The sequence below is a fragment of the Microcaecilia unicolor genome, chromosome 7 (assembly GCF_901765095.1).
Source record: "Microcaecilia unicolor chromosome 7, aMicUni1.1, whole genome shotgun sequence".
In the NCBI taxonomy this organism is placed as follows: domain Eukaryota; kingdom Metazoa; phylum Chordata; class Amphibia; order Gymnophiona; family Siphonopidae; genus Microcaecilia; species Microcaecilia unicolor.
In genome coordinates, this window is record NC_044037.1 from 143,785,579 (window position 1) to 143,803,697 (window position 18,119).

The following is an 18,119-nucleotide window of genomic DNA, read 5'->3' on the forward strand; positions in this document are numbered from 1 at the left end:
GCAGAGTTGTTCACAAGATCTTCCGAGAGTGGGGCACCCTCTCGGTGGATCTTTTTGCCACTCAGCTCAATCACAAGGTCCCTCAGTTCTGTTCCAGAGTTCAGACCCACGATAGACTAGCGTCAGATGCCTTTCTCCTTCATTGGGGGAAGGGCCTGTTGTACGCATATCCTCCCATGCCTCTGGTGGGAAGACTTTGTTGAAACTCAAGCAAGACCGCGGAACCATGATTCTGATTGCATCCTTTTGGCCGCGTCAGATTTGGTTCCCTCTTCTTCTGGAGTTGTCCTCCGAAGAACCGTGGAGATTGGAGTGTTTTCCAACCCTCATCACTCAGAACGAGGGGGCGCTTCTGCATCCCGACCTCCAGTCTCTGGCTCTCATGGCCTGGATGTTGAGAGCGTAGACTTCGCTTCCTTGGGTCTTTCTGAGGGTGTCTCCCGAGTCTTGCTTGCTTCCAGGAAAGATTCCACAAAGAAGTGTTACTCTTTTAAGTGGAGGAGGTTTGCCGTCTGTTGTGACAGCAAGGCCCTAGATCCTCACTCTTGTCCTACACAGACCCTGCTTGAATACCTTCTACACTTGTCAGAGTCTGGGCTCAAGACCAACTTTGTAAGAGTTCATCTTAGTGCAGTTAGTGCTTTTAATTATCTTATAGAGGGTAAGCCTATCTCTGGACAGCCTTTAGTTGTTCGCTTCCTGAGAAAGTTTGCTTTTGTCAAAGCCCCCTGTCAAACCTCCACCAGTGTCATGAGATCTCAACGTCGTTCTCTCCCAGCTGATGAAGCCTCCTTTTGAGCCAATGAATTCCTGCCATCTGAAGTATTTGACCTGGAAGGTCATTTTCTTGGTGGCGGTTACTTCAGCTCATAGAGTCAATGTGCTTCAAACCTTGGTAGCCCATGCTCCCTATACTAAATTTCATCATAACAGAGTAGTCCTCTGCACTCACCTAAGTTCCTGCCGAAGGTGTCGGAGTTCCATCTGAACCAGTCAGTTGTCTTGTCAACATTTTTTCCCCGTCCTCATATCCGCCCTGCTGAACGTCAGTTGCATACATTGGACTGCAAGAGAGCATTGGCCTTCTATGTGGAGCGGAGAAGCCCCTTCAGACAGTCCGCCCAAATGTTTGTTTCTTTTGATCCCAACAGGAAGGGAGTCGCTGTTGGGAAACGCACCATATCTAATTGGCTAGCAAATTGCATTTCCTTTACTTATGCCCAAGCTGGGCTGACTCTTGAGGGTCATGTCACGGCTCATAGTGTTAGAGCCATGGCAGCATCAGTGGCTCACTTGAAGTCAGCCACTATTGAAGAGATTTGCAAGGCTGCGACGTGGTCATCTGTCCACACATTCACATCTCATTACTGCCTTCAGCAGGACTCCTGACGTGACAGTCGGTTCGGGCAGTCGGTGTTGCAGAATCTGTTTGGGGTCTAGAATCCAACTCCACCTCCCAGGCCCATTTTTGTTCTGTTCCAGGCTGCACTCTCAGTTAGCTGTTTCTTCGTAGGTCAATCTCTGTTATGTCCTCGCCGTTGCGAGGCCCAATTGACCTTTCTTTGTTGTTTTGAGTGAGCCTGGGGGCTAGGGATACACCACATGTGAGAACAAGCAGCCTGCTTGTCCTCGGAGAAAGCGAAGTTACTTACCTATAGCAGGTATTCTCCAAGGACAGCAGGCTGATTGTTCTCAGCAACCCGCCCACCTCCCCTTTGGAGTTGTTTTATTCTTTATTTGCTTTTAATATAACTGAGGCGGGAACGGACGCGCGCGCGTGTGGGAAGATGGCCGCGCATACGCAGTGCATCCATCCCGCGCTGTGCTAGCTGTCGCAAAGCTCTTTAGATTTTACTAGAAAAAAAAATCTCCGTTTCTGGGGCCGCCATGGACGCTGACCCACATGTGAGAACAATCAGCCTGCTTTCCTCGGAGAATACCTGCTACAGGTAAGGAACGTCGCTTTTGTTATTTATCAGTCAAAATCCCTTACATCTCTTTTTTTTTTTTTTTTTTGAATCTCCTAATTTTTAAATAACATCTTAATCTTGTGTGAAAGAAATGTCATCCACTATACACAGATATTTAAATCAAAAGGCTAAAACAATTTTAACTTGTGAATCCAGCATTATCCTTTCTGAAACAAAGCTTTGCTCTGATCGCCCCCTCCTTGCTGTTGCTGATTTATGCTCAGTCATCCTGACACGTAAAGATCTTACAGTCTTACCAATATACAATTTATCGCAAGGACATCTGGTAACATAAGTTACATATTCAATTTTACAATTGGTGAAATGCTGTAATTTGTAAATGTTCTTGTCCACTGGATTCACAAATTATTTTAAGTGGCTAGTCGCTTTGCATGATTTACAAACTCGAGATTGGAGGATGGGGGTAGCCACTGGCAAATGCACGTTTTCCGGTTGGCTGGTAGGCTGCATCTCTGTTGCTTGTGCCCAAGCTAGGTTGACTATGGAGGGTCAAGTAAAGGCTCACAATGTCAGAGCTATGTCTGTGTCTGTTGCTCACCTGAGGTCAACCTCAGTTGAAGAGGTTTGCAAGGCTACAATATGATCTTTGATCCACACATTCACATCTCACTACTGCCTCAAGCAAAATATCTGATGCCACAGCTGGTTTGGTTACACAGTGTCTAGAATCCAACTCCACCCTCCCAAGCCTGTTATTTCAGTTCCAGGCAGCACCTTCAGAACCAGTTTGAGTTTTTTTTTTTTTTAGGTTGATTGCTTGTTTAGGCCTTTACATTGCAAATCCCTATTGGCCTAGCGTTGTTGTTTTCGTGAGATGATGTAGCCTGCTTGTCCTCAGAGAAAGTGAAGTTGCTTACCTGTAGCAGGTGATCTCTGAGGACAGCAGGCCAATCATTCTCACATACCCTCCCTCCTCCTCATGGAGTTGTCTTTTCCAGCTATGTCATTAGACTTCTGTTCCAGCACTCACACGTTGGGCAGGATGGCACCCACGCATGTGCGGTAGGATGCTATCAAAGGCCTCTTAGAGACAGAGCACAGCAGCATCTGTACCAGGGTCTGTCAGATGATGTCATCCAGTTTTGAGCATGATTGTCTTGCTGTCCTTGGAAAACATCTACTACAGGTAAGTAACTTCGCTTTATGGTTCAGTACAAAATATCTTGGTTGGAAATCATGGAAGAAGAGATTTCTTACTCATTGATAGAAATATGCTTCTCAAATAAGTCAGCAAATCACCAGATATTGACCCTATTCATCGCTTCATGTGTGTGTGTGTGTGTGTTTTTTTTAAATTTCTTATATATCACCTGTAAACCTGAAAATGATTGAAGCGATATACATTCAAGTACACTGATCCTGGAGGGTTCAGTCTGAGTTTGTACCCAAGGCAATGGAGTGTTAAGTGACTTGCCCCAGATCAGAAGAAGCTGTAGTGGGATTTGAACCAGGCTCCCCTGGTTTTCAGCCTGCTGCTTTAACCATTAGGCCACTCCTCTGTTATTTAGGGCTTGTATTCTTAGATGTTTAAAAAATGTTAAAAGTGGTGTTTTATTTTCCAGCTAAGTAGGGTTCTTTTGAGGTTATAAAAAAAAAAAAAAAATCATTGTTTGTCAGCATTTTTGTAGCATAGATACTGTTGCTGAGTACCATTTTCAGTTGAATTAATTACATTTGTGCAGCTGAGGAGGAGTCTTTGCTGAAAAGGCACAAAAACAGATTGGTATATCCAAGATGGGAAATTCTTTTGGGGTTCATTTACTATGTTGATTTTTATGCTTTCCTCCAGATCCAGACACTCTCCTGGCCCTGCTTGTACTGCAGTTCTGTAATAGTTGTCTGGCTTGAAGGAGCAGACTATGGTTAAGGGAACAGGCTAAGAACTAGCGAAACCAGGGTTCAAATTCTACTTCTCCTATGGATTCTTTGTGACCTTGGAAAAGTCATGTTACTCTCCATTGCCTCAGGCACAAAACTTACATCTTAAGCCTTCTGAGGGGAAAATGCCTATTGTATTTGAATGTAACTTGCTTTGACCTTGGATTTGCGAAGGCAAGTAATTAAATCTAAAATCCAGCTCTTGCTTCCTCAGCTGGCAGAGAAGAAAGTGTCAACTTCATACCTGCAGAGCATTGAAGATGCTTATAAGAAAAACTTCCTGCCTCAAATCAGGTCAGTTTTTGCAGGCTTCATTCAACAACTACAGCATATACTTTGATCCCTAAACCTCAGTGATTATAACACCATGATGCAAGTTGTATGGCAGAATTGTGATATTTGTCTAGATGTTTGCATGTGTGTGTGGTGTTTTTATTCCCAGTGTAAATAAGTGAGAGAGAGGCACAGGTACAGTGTAAAGTATTAAGAATAGGGATGGGGAAAGTGCATGATTGGGGACTTAGGTAATTATTTAGGTATGGGAACTTTTTTATATGCTCATCTACCTAGAAGGATAGAAGACCAAAAAGAAGGTGGTGAAAAAGTCAGTTTAGGAAAAGGAGCAGTGTGACTGCTTTGAGAAACTACACCAGATAATTCATCTGGCGTTAACGGTAACCATGTACTTTATCAACAAGGATTAAGGAACAGGATCCTACGTCCTGTGTTGGGAATCTGTCAGGGTGTGGAACTGGGCTCACTCTCGCATAATGACTGTCAAGAGTAGACAGTATTGTGGCAGACAAGCAGGTCAGTATTGCAACCCTATGAGTAATCACTAAGCTTAGGGTTAGCAAAAATTATGTTTTGTGAGTGATGTACACTCTCGATGGAGCTCTTCATGCATCTTTACAACAGAAAGGTACTTCATTTATACTTCAGGACAGGGGCTAGTAGCAGGCTAGCCTCGGATGTCTTCCTCCAGGATTGGGGGGGGGGGGGGTCTATAGGGAGGAGTATTGCCCTGGAAATAAAGCTCTATATCTGCAGGACCTAGGGAATTATTTACATGGGTAACAGGTTTGCTCTGTTTGTTGGCAGTAAGGATGCTTATAGGAAATATTCCTTGTAAGTAAAGATTTATTGGCAAACCACTAGTGGAGCAAATCTAGGAATGTTTTCTTATCGGCAGTTTTGTTCCTAACTTCTTGACAAATTTATTATAACTTATAAGTTCCCTAATGAAACAATGACCAGAATATCAACCATCAGTGGAGGAAAAAGAGAGATGGTAGGCTTTTATATTAGCTAGAAAACAAAGATTAGACAATATAGATTGGCAATTAAAGAAGCTAAAATTGCCTATTGTGATCAAAAGATACAGGAGGCGGAGAATTCCTATCAGATGTTTAAAATCTTTTGATCTACAACAAATACAGATAGAATTTTGGCAATTCCAGAGTCGGCACAGCCTTCAGTGAATGCCATTAGAAATATTAGAAATTTGCTCAAAGAACGTATTGAGCAATTTGAAGACATATTTTCTTTAGAGGTAGAAGATGAGATGGTAGGGATTCCAGCAGATAGATTTTGGGACAGCTTTACTCCAGTTTCTTCAGATTTAGTGCTGAGTATTTTTAGGAAATTAAAGAAAGGGATGTTCATTTGATATTTGTCCATCATATCTTGAGGAAATCCCCGTAAAGATCTTGAACTGGTTTACCAGTTTTGTTAATATTATTTTGTTGGAAGGAAGTTATCCCAGGGATGTTGCTGACATTTTTGTGGGTGAAAATGGTGTAGCTTTGCAGAAGGAGATTAAGCTTTTGGGTGTTATTTTCTATGCTCAACTTACAAAGAAAGAACAATTTCTGCATGTGGTTCAATCAGCTTTTCATCAACTGCGGCTATTGTATCGGTTGAAACGTATGTTATGTTTGACTAATTTCAGGATTGTTATTCAGGCTATGGTTTTGTCAAGGATTGACTACTGTAACTCTCTTTATTAGGGGGTTCCAGAGTGTAGGCTTAAAGTGTTACAAATTGTGCAGAATGCAGCTGCCAGATTGGTCTCTAGAATCTCCAAATTTGACCATATTACGCCAGTTTTGAGGCAACTTCACTGGTTACCGGTGAAGCATAGAGTGCAGTTTAAAGTTCTGACCCTTATTCATCAGGTGGTTCATGATAAAATGCCATGGTTTTTTTGGAGCAATTTTCAATCTGTTTTTTTTTTTTTCTGAGAGGTCAGTAAGATCTGACTTCATTAAATGTGCAGATTTACAATTAGAGTCTTCTGTACGTTATGCTGTTACTCGAGCTTCAGCATTTTCTGTTGCGGGAACACTTATGTGGAATGCCTTGCCTGGTCTCTTTTATGTAAATGAAAGTATTCAACAATTTAAGAAGATGTTAAAAACACAACTTGTTAGCCATTCTTTTGTTTGATGGGCAATGTATTGATAGAGGAGTCATAATGGCAGCACTTGATGTTACCTGTTTTGATGGTAAATGATTTGTTTTTGTAGTTTTTGTGTGTATTTCATTGTATGTTTTTATGGGACCTGCTTAGGGTATAAGCAGGTTAGAAAAGTATTAAATAAATAAATTGCACGGACTCCAATCCCAAAGAAAATTGGACGGGATCTGACTTCTGTAGATAATTTTAGACCAGTGGTTAGTTATCCCATGGATAGCTAAGCTCCTTGAAGTTATTGTTAATATCCATTTCTCAGATTTTCTTTCTATACCCATATATCTATATCATTCTACTACTACTACTTATCATTTCTATGGCACTACTACGTGTACTCAGCGCTGTACACTGGACATGAAGAGACAGTCCCTGCTCGACAGAGCTTACAATCTAATTAGGATATACAAACAGGAGAAATAAGGGATAAGGGAATTACTAAGGTGGGAATGATAAAACATGGGTACTGAACAAGTGAGTAAGGGTTAGGAGTTAAAAGCAGCATCAAAAAGTTGGGCTTTTAGCCTAGATTTGAAGATGGCCAGAGATGGAGCTTGATGTACCAGCTCAGGAAGTCTATTCCAGGCATATGGTGCAGCAAGATAAAAGGAATGGAGTCTGGAGTTAGTGGTGGAGGAGAAGGGTGCAGATAAGAGAGATTTACCCAGTGAACGGAGTTCCCGGAGAGAATAGTATGGGGAACTTGTTGGTCACTTTGATTACCGAAATAAAAAACAATGTTTAACTGTGGGAGAAAACATAGTTCTTTATTGCCATGGATCAGTGGCATAGCTAGACAGCCAATTTTGGGTGGGCCTGAGCCCAAATTGGATGGGCACAACATTTTTTCTGCCCCTGCCCTACTCTCTCATTTTACCCCTCCCCCAGCACCTCAAAACTCAAAATATAAATATTGCAACACTAGATAAACAAAAAACAGATATGCACTATGCACATTTCCCAAAGCTAACATATTCTATTTAATAGATTTAAAATAAAATGCATTTTTTTGTACATTTGTTGTCTGGACATTTTACTGATCCATCATGTTGGTTCCAGGTTCTCTTTTCCTGTCTGTCTTCTGCTAATTCCCCTTCAAGTGGCTGCTGTCCATTTGTCTTTTCTCCTTTCGCCAGTATTATTCTGTTCCTTCACTATACCTACCTTTGACACATTGATATTTCCTTTTTAGCTCTTTCCTCTTTTGTTCTTTACTGCCTCTCTGTTCACTCAAATTTCACTCTCTTTCTCATCCTTCTCCTTTTTACTTTTCAGCTACCTATCAAATTCCATCTCCTTCTCTCACTCACTAATGTCCCATTTCTCATCTCAGTCCTTTCCCCAGCCTTCCATTCCCTTTCATCTTTAATCAGCTGTCCATTACCATATTTCTACCCCACCCCCATAATCACTATCCTCCTTTCATTTGCTTCCTTGCTACCCCTCCCCCCCTTTGGCCTCTCCCAAATAGGTCCACCATTTATAGCATCTTCCTCCCTCCAACCTTCTAGCCCAGCCGTCCCCATCCTTGTAGTCTGATATCTCCCTGTCCCTTCACACACATCCCCCAGCATCTTCCAGATCCCTTTCCCTGTGGTCCAGCATTTCTTCCTTTCTCTTCCCTCCCTCCAGTTGTCCAGCATCTCTCCCTCACTCACTTCTGTCCCTGGATCCATAATCTCCCTCTTTTTCCCTTACCCATCCAGTGCATATCTCTCCTTCCCTCTCCTCCACCCCCACGTCCAACCTCTCTTCCTTCCTGCCTCTCTCCCATTGTCCATCTCACTCTTGCTGTCTCCCTTCCTTGCACCCTGGGTCCAACATATCTCTTTGTCTTCCTCCTCCTTCCCCATACAGCTCCCCTCCCACCCCCATACAACATCTCTCTCTCTCTCTCCTTTCCTCCCTCCCACTTCCATGTCCAACATGTATCCCTTTGTCTTCCTGTTCATCTCTCTCTCTCTCTCCCCCCCCCCCTTCCAACTCCAACCCCATGTCTAACATAATAATCATATAGCAATCCCAACAGGTCTTCCATCTGGACATAGGGTTCTGGTAGTTTTTATTAGCGTAGTATATCTTTTTGTAAACCGCTTTGATTCCTTGGTTGATTTAAGTGGTATATAAGCAGTGGAATGGAAAAGGTGGCTTAGCCAGATAAATTGCAGAAAGCAAAGATGTGAATTTACTGAAGAAGTTGAAACACATGACCATGGCACCAGTTCAAGTCCTGTCGGTTTGAGTCCCTTCATATCTCATTTGGAGCCCAGCTCACAACTGTCCAGAAGGTGGATTTGGAACAACTGGTTCACTAGAATATAGATGTCTTCTCCAGTTTCCCAGGCCAGAGTGCTGGTCCAACAGCATCCATATTGAATTCCAGTAGCCGGGCGAGAGGCTGTGGCTAAGGAAATGGAGGACATGCTCAACCTGGGTGTGTTAAAAGAATCTAACAGCAGCTGATCGTCTCCTATTTTACTGGTTCCTAAGCCAGATGGGTGTATTCACTTCTTTATTGATGTCAGGAAGGTGAATTCAGTGTTGAAGCTCAAGCTATATCTGATGCCTAGAGTGGATGAATTAATTGAAAAACTGGGAACTGCCTATTTTATTTCAGTGTTGGACCTGACCATGGAGTATTGGCAAGCACCCCTTACTCGAGCTGCCAAAATGAAAACAGTCTTTTCTACTTTTCAGAGGTTGTTACAGTCTGCGGTAGTGCCCTTTGGACTTCATGGGGCCCCTGCTACATTTCAGCACCTGGTCAACCACCATGTGTCTGGGTACCTGGAAGTAATGACTGGAAGACCCATTTGATCCAGTAGAGGCACTTCTGGCCCGCCTGAGAGCAGCTGGATTGACAGCAAACCCAAAGAAATGCTCTCTGGATGGACAGGAAGTACCTGGGATATTCCATTGGAAAAGGACAAGTGAGGCCTCAGGTCTGGAAGGTGGAAGCAATTACCCAAGTGCCTGTAATTTAGTTCATGAAGCAAGTTTGTGCATTCCTGGGCCTAGTACTGGTGGTTTATTTCAAGTTTTGCTGAGAAGACAGAACTGTTGATATGCCTCCTACAAAAAAAGGCTTTAGAGAAGGTCTGCTGGTCATCGGACAAGATGCTACTTTTCGAAGCTTGATAGGTGCCTTAATGAGTCTCGACCTCAATTGAGCATTCATGGTGCAATCAGATGTATCCGAAGAGGGCCTCAGTGTAGTCTGGACCGAGGAAGTTGATGGGGAAGAACACCTTGTGGCTTTCAACAGAAGTTGCGTACTCGTGAACAAAACTCTGCTGTAATTAAGGAGACCCTAGCTGTCAAGTGGGCACTGGAAATGTCAAGGTATTTACTGGGCTGCCCAACCTCTCAAGTGACTGGCGCATAAGGACTCTAATGGCCAGATTATCACCAAAACAGGGAAGATAGGGTATCCTGATAGTGAGGTTGCAAAAGAGACCGTAGTAGATCAGGTGTCCCTAAATAAAAATCAGACAAAAAGACTGCAAATTACTACTGTCAAGTACTAAGCATGATGTAAATAGGAGCACAAACACAGTTTGAAATGTCTATTTTCTTGTCATCAAGCAGATGAAGCCGTTACGTATGGGTTGTGTCCATCAATCAGCAGGGGGAGATAGAGAGCACTCAGTTTTTCACAGTGCCTCATGGCCAGCTAGCTCCACTGCCTCTTCAGTATTCTCTATCTCCCCAAGCAGGGTGGCTGCAGCTTCTTCGAGCTCCATCAAAAATCTGCCTGGGGGTGGCTCCTGGCTTGCCAGTTGTTAGCCGGGGTGTTAGAGGCTATAGCAGCTTCACTTTGAAGGCACATAGGTCAGCCCTTTCCCTGCCTTACCCATGCCCCCATGGATGTGGACATATTAGCTTGCTTTTCCCTGTCCTTTCCCACTCAGTGGATGCAGGCACATTGGTTCGCCTTTCCCTGCCTTTCCCACTTGTCCTTTTTGGCTGACGCCCTTTATGATATGGTTGGAGCTTCGACTAAACAAATGGCTGTAGCAGTGGTGGCTCGCCGCACTCTTTGGCTAAGACATTGGGCGGCGGACATGGCCTCTAAGCAAAGGTTGGTGAAGTTGCCCTTTCAAGGCCTTCTCCTGTTTGGTGAGGAGCTGGAAAACATTGTTAAAGGCCTGGGGGATTCCAAACCTCAGCGCTTGCCCGAAGATAGGCCGAAGCCTTCCTCTAAGGGTCAGGTAGTCCGCTCCTCTTACAGACCTCGCTTCCATGAAGCTAGAGGGTACCGCCCGGGGCGTGCTGCTGGGTTCACTTCGCGTGCCCGCTTTCAGCAGAGAAACTCCTTTCGCTCGGACAAACGTTCCGCAGCTGCCGGTTCAAGGCCTGGAGTTCAAGGACGACACTCTCAATGATGGTGCGCCGGCCCCCTCCTCGTTTCCTGTCATCGGAGGAAGACTTTCCCTCTTTTTCGATGAGTGGGCCAAAATCTCCACAGATCAGTGGGTCTTGGACCTGATCAGAGACGGATCCCGAATAGAATTCGATGCCCCGGTAAGAGACGTGTTTGTGGAGTCCCGATGCGGTTCTGCCGCCAAACGGGCGGCGGTAGAGGAGACTTTGCACAGTCTGTGCCGGATAAGGGCTGTGACCCCGGTGCCTCCCGCCGAACAAGGTCTAGGCCACTAATCCATTTAATTTGTGGTGCCACGAAAAGGCGGGTCTTTTCGCCCGATCCTGGACTTAAAAGAGCTAAACAAGTCCTTAAGAGTGCAGCATTTTCACATGGAATCCCTGCGCTCCGTCATTGTGGCGGTACAGCCAGGAGAGTTTCTCACGTCTCTGGACCTGAAAGAAGCTTACTTGCACATACCAATTTGGCCCCCGCACCAGAAGTTTCTGCGGTTTGCGGTGTTGGGAAAACATTTCCAGTTTCGGGCCTTGCCTTTTGGCCTTGCCACAGCTCCCCGAACCTTCTCCAAGGTAATGGTGGTAGTAGCTGCCTTTCTCAGGCGAGAGGGTATCCGGGTTCACCCGTACCTAGACGACTGGCTCATCAGAGCAGACTCAGAAAAAGAGAGACATCTAGCTACAGCCAGAGTGGTTTCAGTCCTTCAATCTCTGGGCTGGGTCGTCAATATGGCCAAAAGTTACCTGACCCCCTCGCAATCTCTAGAATATTTGGGGGCCAGGTTCAACACAGCCTCGGGCTATGTGTTTCTTCCCGAGCAAAGGCGGTGCAAGCTTCACAATCAGGTCCGTCTGCTCCTGAGGATGCCCCGCCCGTGAGCTTGGGACATTGTCCAGCTGTTGGGATCGATGATGACCACCTTGGAAGTGGTGCCATGGGCGAGAGCGCACCCGAGACCTCTACAGTATTGTCTACTTCAACGATGGTCTCCAGTATCTCAGGATTATCAGTGCAGACTTTCTTGGTTCCCTGCAGCCCGCCTCAGTATGGAGTGGTGGCTCTCGGACAGCATGTTGCAGCGGGGAATGCCGCTGGCGCTCCCCGATTGGTGCCTAGTGATGACAGATGCCAGCCTGAAGGGCTGGGGCGCACATTGGCAGGGGAAGCATGCCCAGGGTCTGTGGACGCCCGACGAGTTGGAGTGGTCTATCAACCGCCTGGAGTTGAAAGCGGTGTTTCTGGCTCTTCTGGCCTTTGGAAGGATTGGCTGTCCGAGTGATGTCGGACAACACGACAGCAGTGGCCTACATAAATCGGCAAGGCAGCTCTCAGTGCAGAGCTCTAGCCGCGCAGGCCGAACAAATTTGCCACTGGGCCGAGCTGCATCTACAGTCCCTGTCAGCAGCTCACATTGCAGGTCAGAGCAACGTGCAAGCCGACTATCTAAGCAGGCATCAGATCCAGCGGAGTGGGAACTAGCAGACGATGTATTCCTGCAGATATGTGCCAAATGGGGCAAGCCAGTGATGGATCTTATGGCGACCAGTTCCAATGCCAAAGTCCCGTGCTTCTTCAGCAGACGGAGGGATCCTCGCTCTGCCGGGTTGGATGCCTTGGCTCCAGGGCCGTGCCAAGGGTCTCTGGCGCCCCCCTGCAGACTACCAGTTGGTGCCGCCCCCCCCCCCCCCCCCCACGCACCTGCCTGGCTCTAAGGCAGCGATTCCCCTATCTCCCTGAACCCTACCCTCCCACCCATCCATGCCCATTTGTCCCCTGCCCCCGCCATTCATCCCGATCAAGCAATTCCCCTCTCTCCCTTCCATGAACCCTGCCCTCCCATCTATGCTCCTCTCTCCCCTGCCCTCCCGCTCCCATGTAGGAACTGCCCGCCCTCTTCTCCCCCCCAAGATCCCTTTCCTTTTTTTTTTCTTTTAAATTTACCTTCTTCCGGCAGCGCAGCGTCAGTGAAGGAGGCGGTGCTCCCAGTACCGACGACTCTAGCCTTCCATTGGTTCGCTCAGTGTTCCGCCTTCTTCTGACGTCAAGGATGACGTCAGAAGAAGGCGGCACACTGAGCGAACGAATGGAAGGCTAGAGACGTCGGGACTGGGAGCGCTGCCTCCTTCACTGAGGCTGCGCTGCCGGAGGAAGGTAAATTTAAAAGAAAAAAAAAAGGAAAGGGATCTTGGGGGGGAGAAGAGGGCGGGCAGTTCCTACATGGGAGCAGGAGGGGCAAGGTAAGCACGCAGTGGTGGCGCTTACCCCGCTTACCGCATCGGCACGGCCCTGCTTGGCTCAACCCTGGCCCCTGGGCTTGCTGTATGTCTTCCCTCCTTGGCCTTTGATAGGGCGAGTGCTCCTGTGGATTCGGCTGCATCCAGGAGAAGTGGTGCTCATCCCCCCGGATTGGCCCAGGAGGCCTTGGTATGCGGACCTCCGACAGATGCTGTTGGAGGCTCCCTTTTCGTTACCTCTGGTTCCGCACCTGTTGTCACAGGGTCCGGTGGCCATGGAGGACGCCTGCCGCTTTGGTCTTATGGCATGGCGATTGAGAGGGCGCAATTGAGAGATAAAGGCTACTCAAATAAGGTAATTTCCACTCTCCTGCAGGCCCGTAAGCGCTCCACTTCCGTGGCTTATGTCAGGATTTGGCGCCAGTTTGAAGTCTGGTGTGTTTCAAGAGCGCTTTCTCCGTTGCGGGCTCCTGTCTCGCTGATTCTGGACTTTTTGCAGGATGGTGTACACAAAGGCTTGGCCTATAATTCCCTGCGGGTGCAAGTGGCAGCATTGGCCTCCCTGCGTGGCAAGGTTGAAGGCGTGTCCTTAGCTGCTCATCCAGATGTGGCACGGTTTCTTGGGTGCTTCGGCTCCGTCTTCCCGTGCGGGCACCTTGTCCAGCTTGGAACCTGGGGTTAGTATTGAAGACCCTTCAGGGGGGCTCCCTTTGAACCGCTTCGGCATGCTTCAGAGAAAGATTTGACACTGAATGCTGTCTTTTTAGTGGCCATTACCTCGGCGAGACGGGTGTCAGAGCTCCAGGGTCTCCTGTAGAGACCCTTTTCTGCAATTCTCAGAGTCAGGGTCACGGTTCGGACCGTGCCTTCCTTCATGCCTAAGGTGGTTTCAGCGTTTCACCCTAAACCAGCCTGTTTTTCTTCCCTCCTTTGTTGAGGAGGAGTTTCCAGATTCATTTGGGCAGTTGCACCTTTTGGATGTGCGCAGGACTCTGTTGCAGTATCTGCTAATTACAAGTTCTTTCAGGACCTCTGATCATCTTTTTGTGCTGTTTGCAGGTCCTCGCAGAGGGTCTTCAGTGTCTAAAGCCATTATTGCCCGTTGGCTCAAAGAAGCTATCTTTTCAGCATATCTGCTGTCTGGCCGGGCTCCACCTGAAGCCTTTAAGGCACATTCCACAAGAGCGATTTCCTTTTCCTGGGCAGAAACTGGAGCACTATCTCTTCATGAGATTTGCAGTGCTGCAACATGGGCTTCTAAGCTTTCTTTCGCCCAACATTACAAGCTGGATGTGGCTGCCAGGAGGGATGCGCGTTTTGGAGCACAGGTGCTAGCACATGGTGTGGCTTGTTCCCACCCTATTTAGGGATTGCTTTGTTACATCCCATACGTAATGGCTTCATCTGCTTGATGACAAGGAAGGGAAAATTAGGTTCTTACCATGATAATTTTCTTTCCTTTAGTCATAGCAGATGAAGCCATGAGCCCTTCCTGTATGATTGTCTGTATTGCAGTGATTCTGATTTTAGGTGCTGTTCTTGTTTCCTGAAGTTATATTCCTTCCTTGGGGAGTTGGAAAACAGTCTTCAGGATTCTTGTTACAGTTATAGGAGGATGAGTTCATTCCCTCCAGTTCATGTTTTGGGAGGATGAGTTTATTCCCTCCAGAAGGATGCAAGTATTCCCTCCGTTTATACAAAGTGGAGGACGAGTTCATTCCCTCCAGGAGGATGAGTTCATTTCCTCTTTTTGTTGAGTTTATGCCCTTGTTAAGGGGCCATCATTCGCTGTGAGGAAAGTTCATGTTATTCCCATTGCGGTTTGCCATACTGCTTTGGAAGCTTCAAATACTGAAGAGGCAGTGGAGCTAGCTGGCCATGAGGCACTGTGAAAAATTGAGTGCTCTCTATCTCCCCCTGCTGGTTGATGGACACAACCCATACGTAATGGCTTCATCTGCTATGACTAAAGGAAAGAAAATTATCATGGTAAGAACCTAATTTTCCCATGTGAATGCCAGGAGCCTAAGAAATAAGATGGGAGAGTTAGAATATATTGCACTAAATGAAAAATTAGATATAATAGGCATCTCTGAGACCTGGTGGAAGGAGGATAACCAGTGGGACACTGTCAAACCGGGGTACAAATTATATCGTAGTGATAGGGTGGATCGAATTGGTGGAGGGGTAGCATTGTATATTAACGAGAACCTTGAATCAAATAGTTTGAAAATTCTGCATGAATCAAAACTCATCTTGGAATCGTTATGGATTGAAATTCCATGTGTAAAGGGAATAGAATAGTGTTAGGAGTGTACTACTGTCTTCCTGGCCAGGATGAACACACGGATGCAAAAATGTTAAAGGAAATTAGGGACGCAAACAAACTGGGCAACACAATAATAATGGGTGATTTCAATTACCCCGATATTGACTGGGTAAATGTAACATTGGGACACGCTAGGGAGGTAAAATTCCTTGATGAAATCAAGGACAGCTTTATGGAGCAGCTGGTACAGGAACCGACGAGAGAAGGAAAAATTCTAGACCTAGTCCTTAGTGGAGTGCATGATCTGGTGCGGGAGGTAATGGTGCTGAGGCCGCTTGATAATAGTGATCATAATATGATTGGATTTGATATTAGCTTTGAAGTAAGTATACATAGGAAATCAAATACATTAGTGTTTAACTTTAAAAAAGGAGACTATGATAAAATGAGAAGAACGGTGAAAATCCCTATTGAAATCTGCCACATCCCATCTCCATGTCAGCGGCATTGGGTCTTGTTCAAGGAATTTTACGCGCCAGAACCGTGCCTATGATGATATGAGTTGGGCGTTTTACATAAGGAACATTTTTAGGAATGGTGGGATTAGTTAATGGTTTCATCCAGTTCGCCATCAATGTCTGCTTAAGGACATTATGTAGGGGAACAGTGGATGACTCCTTAGGTGTGGTGAAAGATAGCCCAGGACCTCGAACATCTCAGCCCTGGGCTCATCCTCAGTGACCACTGGGAAGGGAATTGCCGTAGACATTTCCCGGACAAAAGACGAGAAAGACAAACTCTCGGGGGGAGAAAGCTTTCTCTCTGGCGAAGGAGTAGGATCAGAAGTAAGACCACAAGACTCCTCATCCGAGAAATGTCTTGGGTCTTCCTCTGCCTCCCACGAGGCCTCTCCCTCGGTATCAGACACGATCTCTCTGACCGCAGTCTGAAGCTGGGCCCGTCTCGACACCGAGGAGCGATGTCCTCGATGACGGTGTCGAGACGTAGACTCTCGTGCCGACAGCAATGAAGCTCCCTCCACCGACGTCGACGGGGAAACCACTTGGGTGGCAGCCAACACTGGCACCGCAAGCGGCACCGACTGGGATCCAGCCGCCGCAGCTATCGATGGTACAGTAGGCGCAAGCACCGCCGGTACCAGAACAGACAATCGCAGCAGCCTTTCCAGGATCCCTGGAAGAATGGCTTCGAGGTGCTCGTCAAGAGTGGCTGTGGAGAAAAGTTGGGGAGTCGGTGCAGGAGTCGAAGCCCTAATCTGCTGAAGAGGCGGAGGCGGTACCAGGCTGTCTGGAGAAGTGCGCATCGACACCTCCTGAATGGAGGGTGAGCGGTCCTCCCGGCGTCGATGTTTCACGGGTGTCGAATCCTTCGGCGTCCTGGAGCTCTCGGTACCGTGACGGGAGGGTGACTGATGATGGTGCTTCTTTGCCTTCGCTCGAAGCATGGTCTCGATACCCCCTGGTACCAAAGAGGGTCGGTCGTGATGGGCCTGCACCGCAGGAGCCCTCGAGGCAGGTGGAGACCCACTCGATGGCCCACTGCTGCCAGAGTGAGATGGTCTCTGGACAGCCATTACCTGCACTGCGGACGTCGATGCACTCTCTGGTGCCGACACTGACACCGCCACCGCCGATCTCGGTACCGCTGCCGATGTCGACGCCGAAGAACCGGGCGAAGCGTGGAATAGGTGCTCCCACTGAGCTAATCTAGACGCTTATGTCCGCTTTTTAAGACCGCGACACAAAGTATAAGCGTCGGGGCGATGACTCACCCCAAGACACTGAATACACGAAGCGTGTGGATCAGTGACTGAGATTGCCCGGCTGCACCGAGTGCACTTCTTGAAGCCGCTGGTGATCTTCAATGGCATTGATGGAAAAATCGCGGCAGCAAAATCAAAAGACGCGATTTTGCCAAAAAAAGGGAAAAAACAAAACCCATACGGGCGGCTAACAGGGCCGCACACAAAACGAAAACAAAAAAACTTCTGACAAACTAGAAGAGGAAGGTGAAGTCGTCTAACATTTTTATTTTTTTGAAGAACAAGTGAGCGGACTCGCGAAAAAACGAGAGGTACAAGAAAAATGACGAAAATTGCAAAGGGCTCTCTCCTGAGGCGCAGAGCGACCATAAAACAGCCGCCCTGACAGTGGAAAAAAAGAGACTGAGGAGCATGTTCGCGCGACGGGCAGGAAGACGGCCGCACATGCGCGGTGCGTGCACTTGTGCGCACGAGGGCTCTAGCAAACTTTGTTGCTAGGAAGAATTTCCAACCTGGGGCTGCCGTCGTACGTCAACCCATCAGTGAGAACAATCAGCCTGCTCTCCTCGGAGAATACCTGCTACAGGTATGTATCTTTCGCTTTACCAGACATGTATAAATCCTTTAAAGATGTTTTTTCTAAATGACGAGCGGAGACCCTACCTCCTCATCGCCCCTTTGATTGTGCCATTGAATTAATACCGGGAGCTGAACCCCCTCATGGCAGAGCATATCCTTTGTCTCGTCCTAAAACTGAAGCCAGGACCCAATATATACAGGATAACCTTGCCCTAGGGTTCATTCGTCCCTCAAAATCATCAGTGGGGGCAAGATTTTTTTTGGTGGAGAAAAAAGATGGTGGTTTGCGCCCACATATTGACTATTGAAGGCTCAATGCTATTACTCTGAAGGACAAATATCCCTTACCACTGATTTCTGAGATGTTTGATCATCTTCAAGGATCCCAAATATTCTCCAAGTTACATCTCAGGGGGGCCTACAACCTCATTCGGATATGAGAAGGTGATGAATGGAAGACCGCGTTTAACACCCGTGATGGGCTCTATGAGTACTTAGTGATGCCTTTTGGCCTGGCTAATGCCCCAGCGG

The 18,119-nt window shown here is 47.0% G+C and overlaps 1 protein-coding gene across 1 annotated transcript in view; it reads left to right on the forward strand.

Annotated features, from left to right (window-relative positions):
* Positions 1-18,119, forward strand: part of NDUFA10 (NADH:ubiquinone oxidoreductase subunit A10) — a 492,721-nt gene that overhangs the window by 228,362 nt on the left and 246,240 nt on the right. Inside the window, exon 6 of the mRNA XM_030209674.1 lies at positions 4,084-4,163. Within this exon, the coding sequence (XP_030065534.1) occupies positions 4,084-4,163 (80 nt within the window). The remainder of the gene's footprint in view (positions 1-4,083; positions 4,164-18,119) is intronic.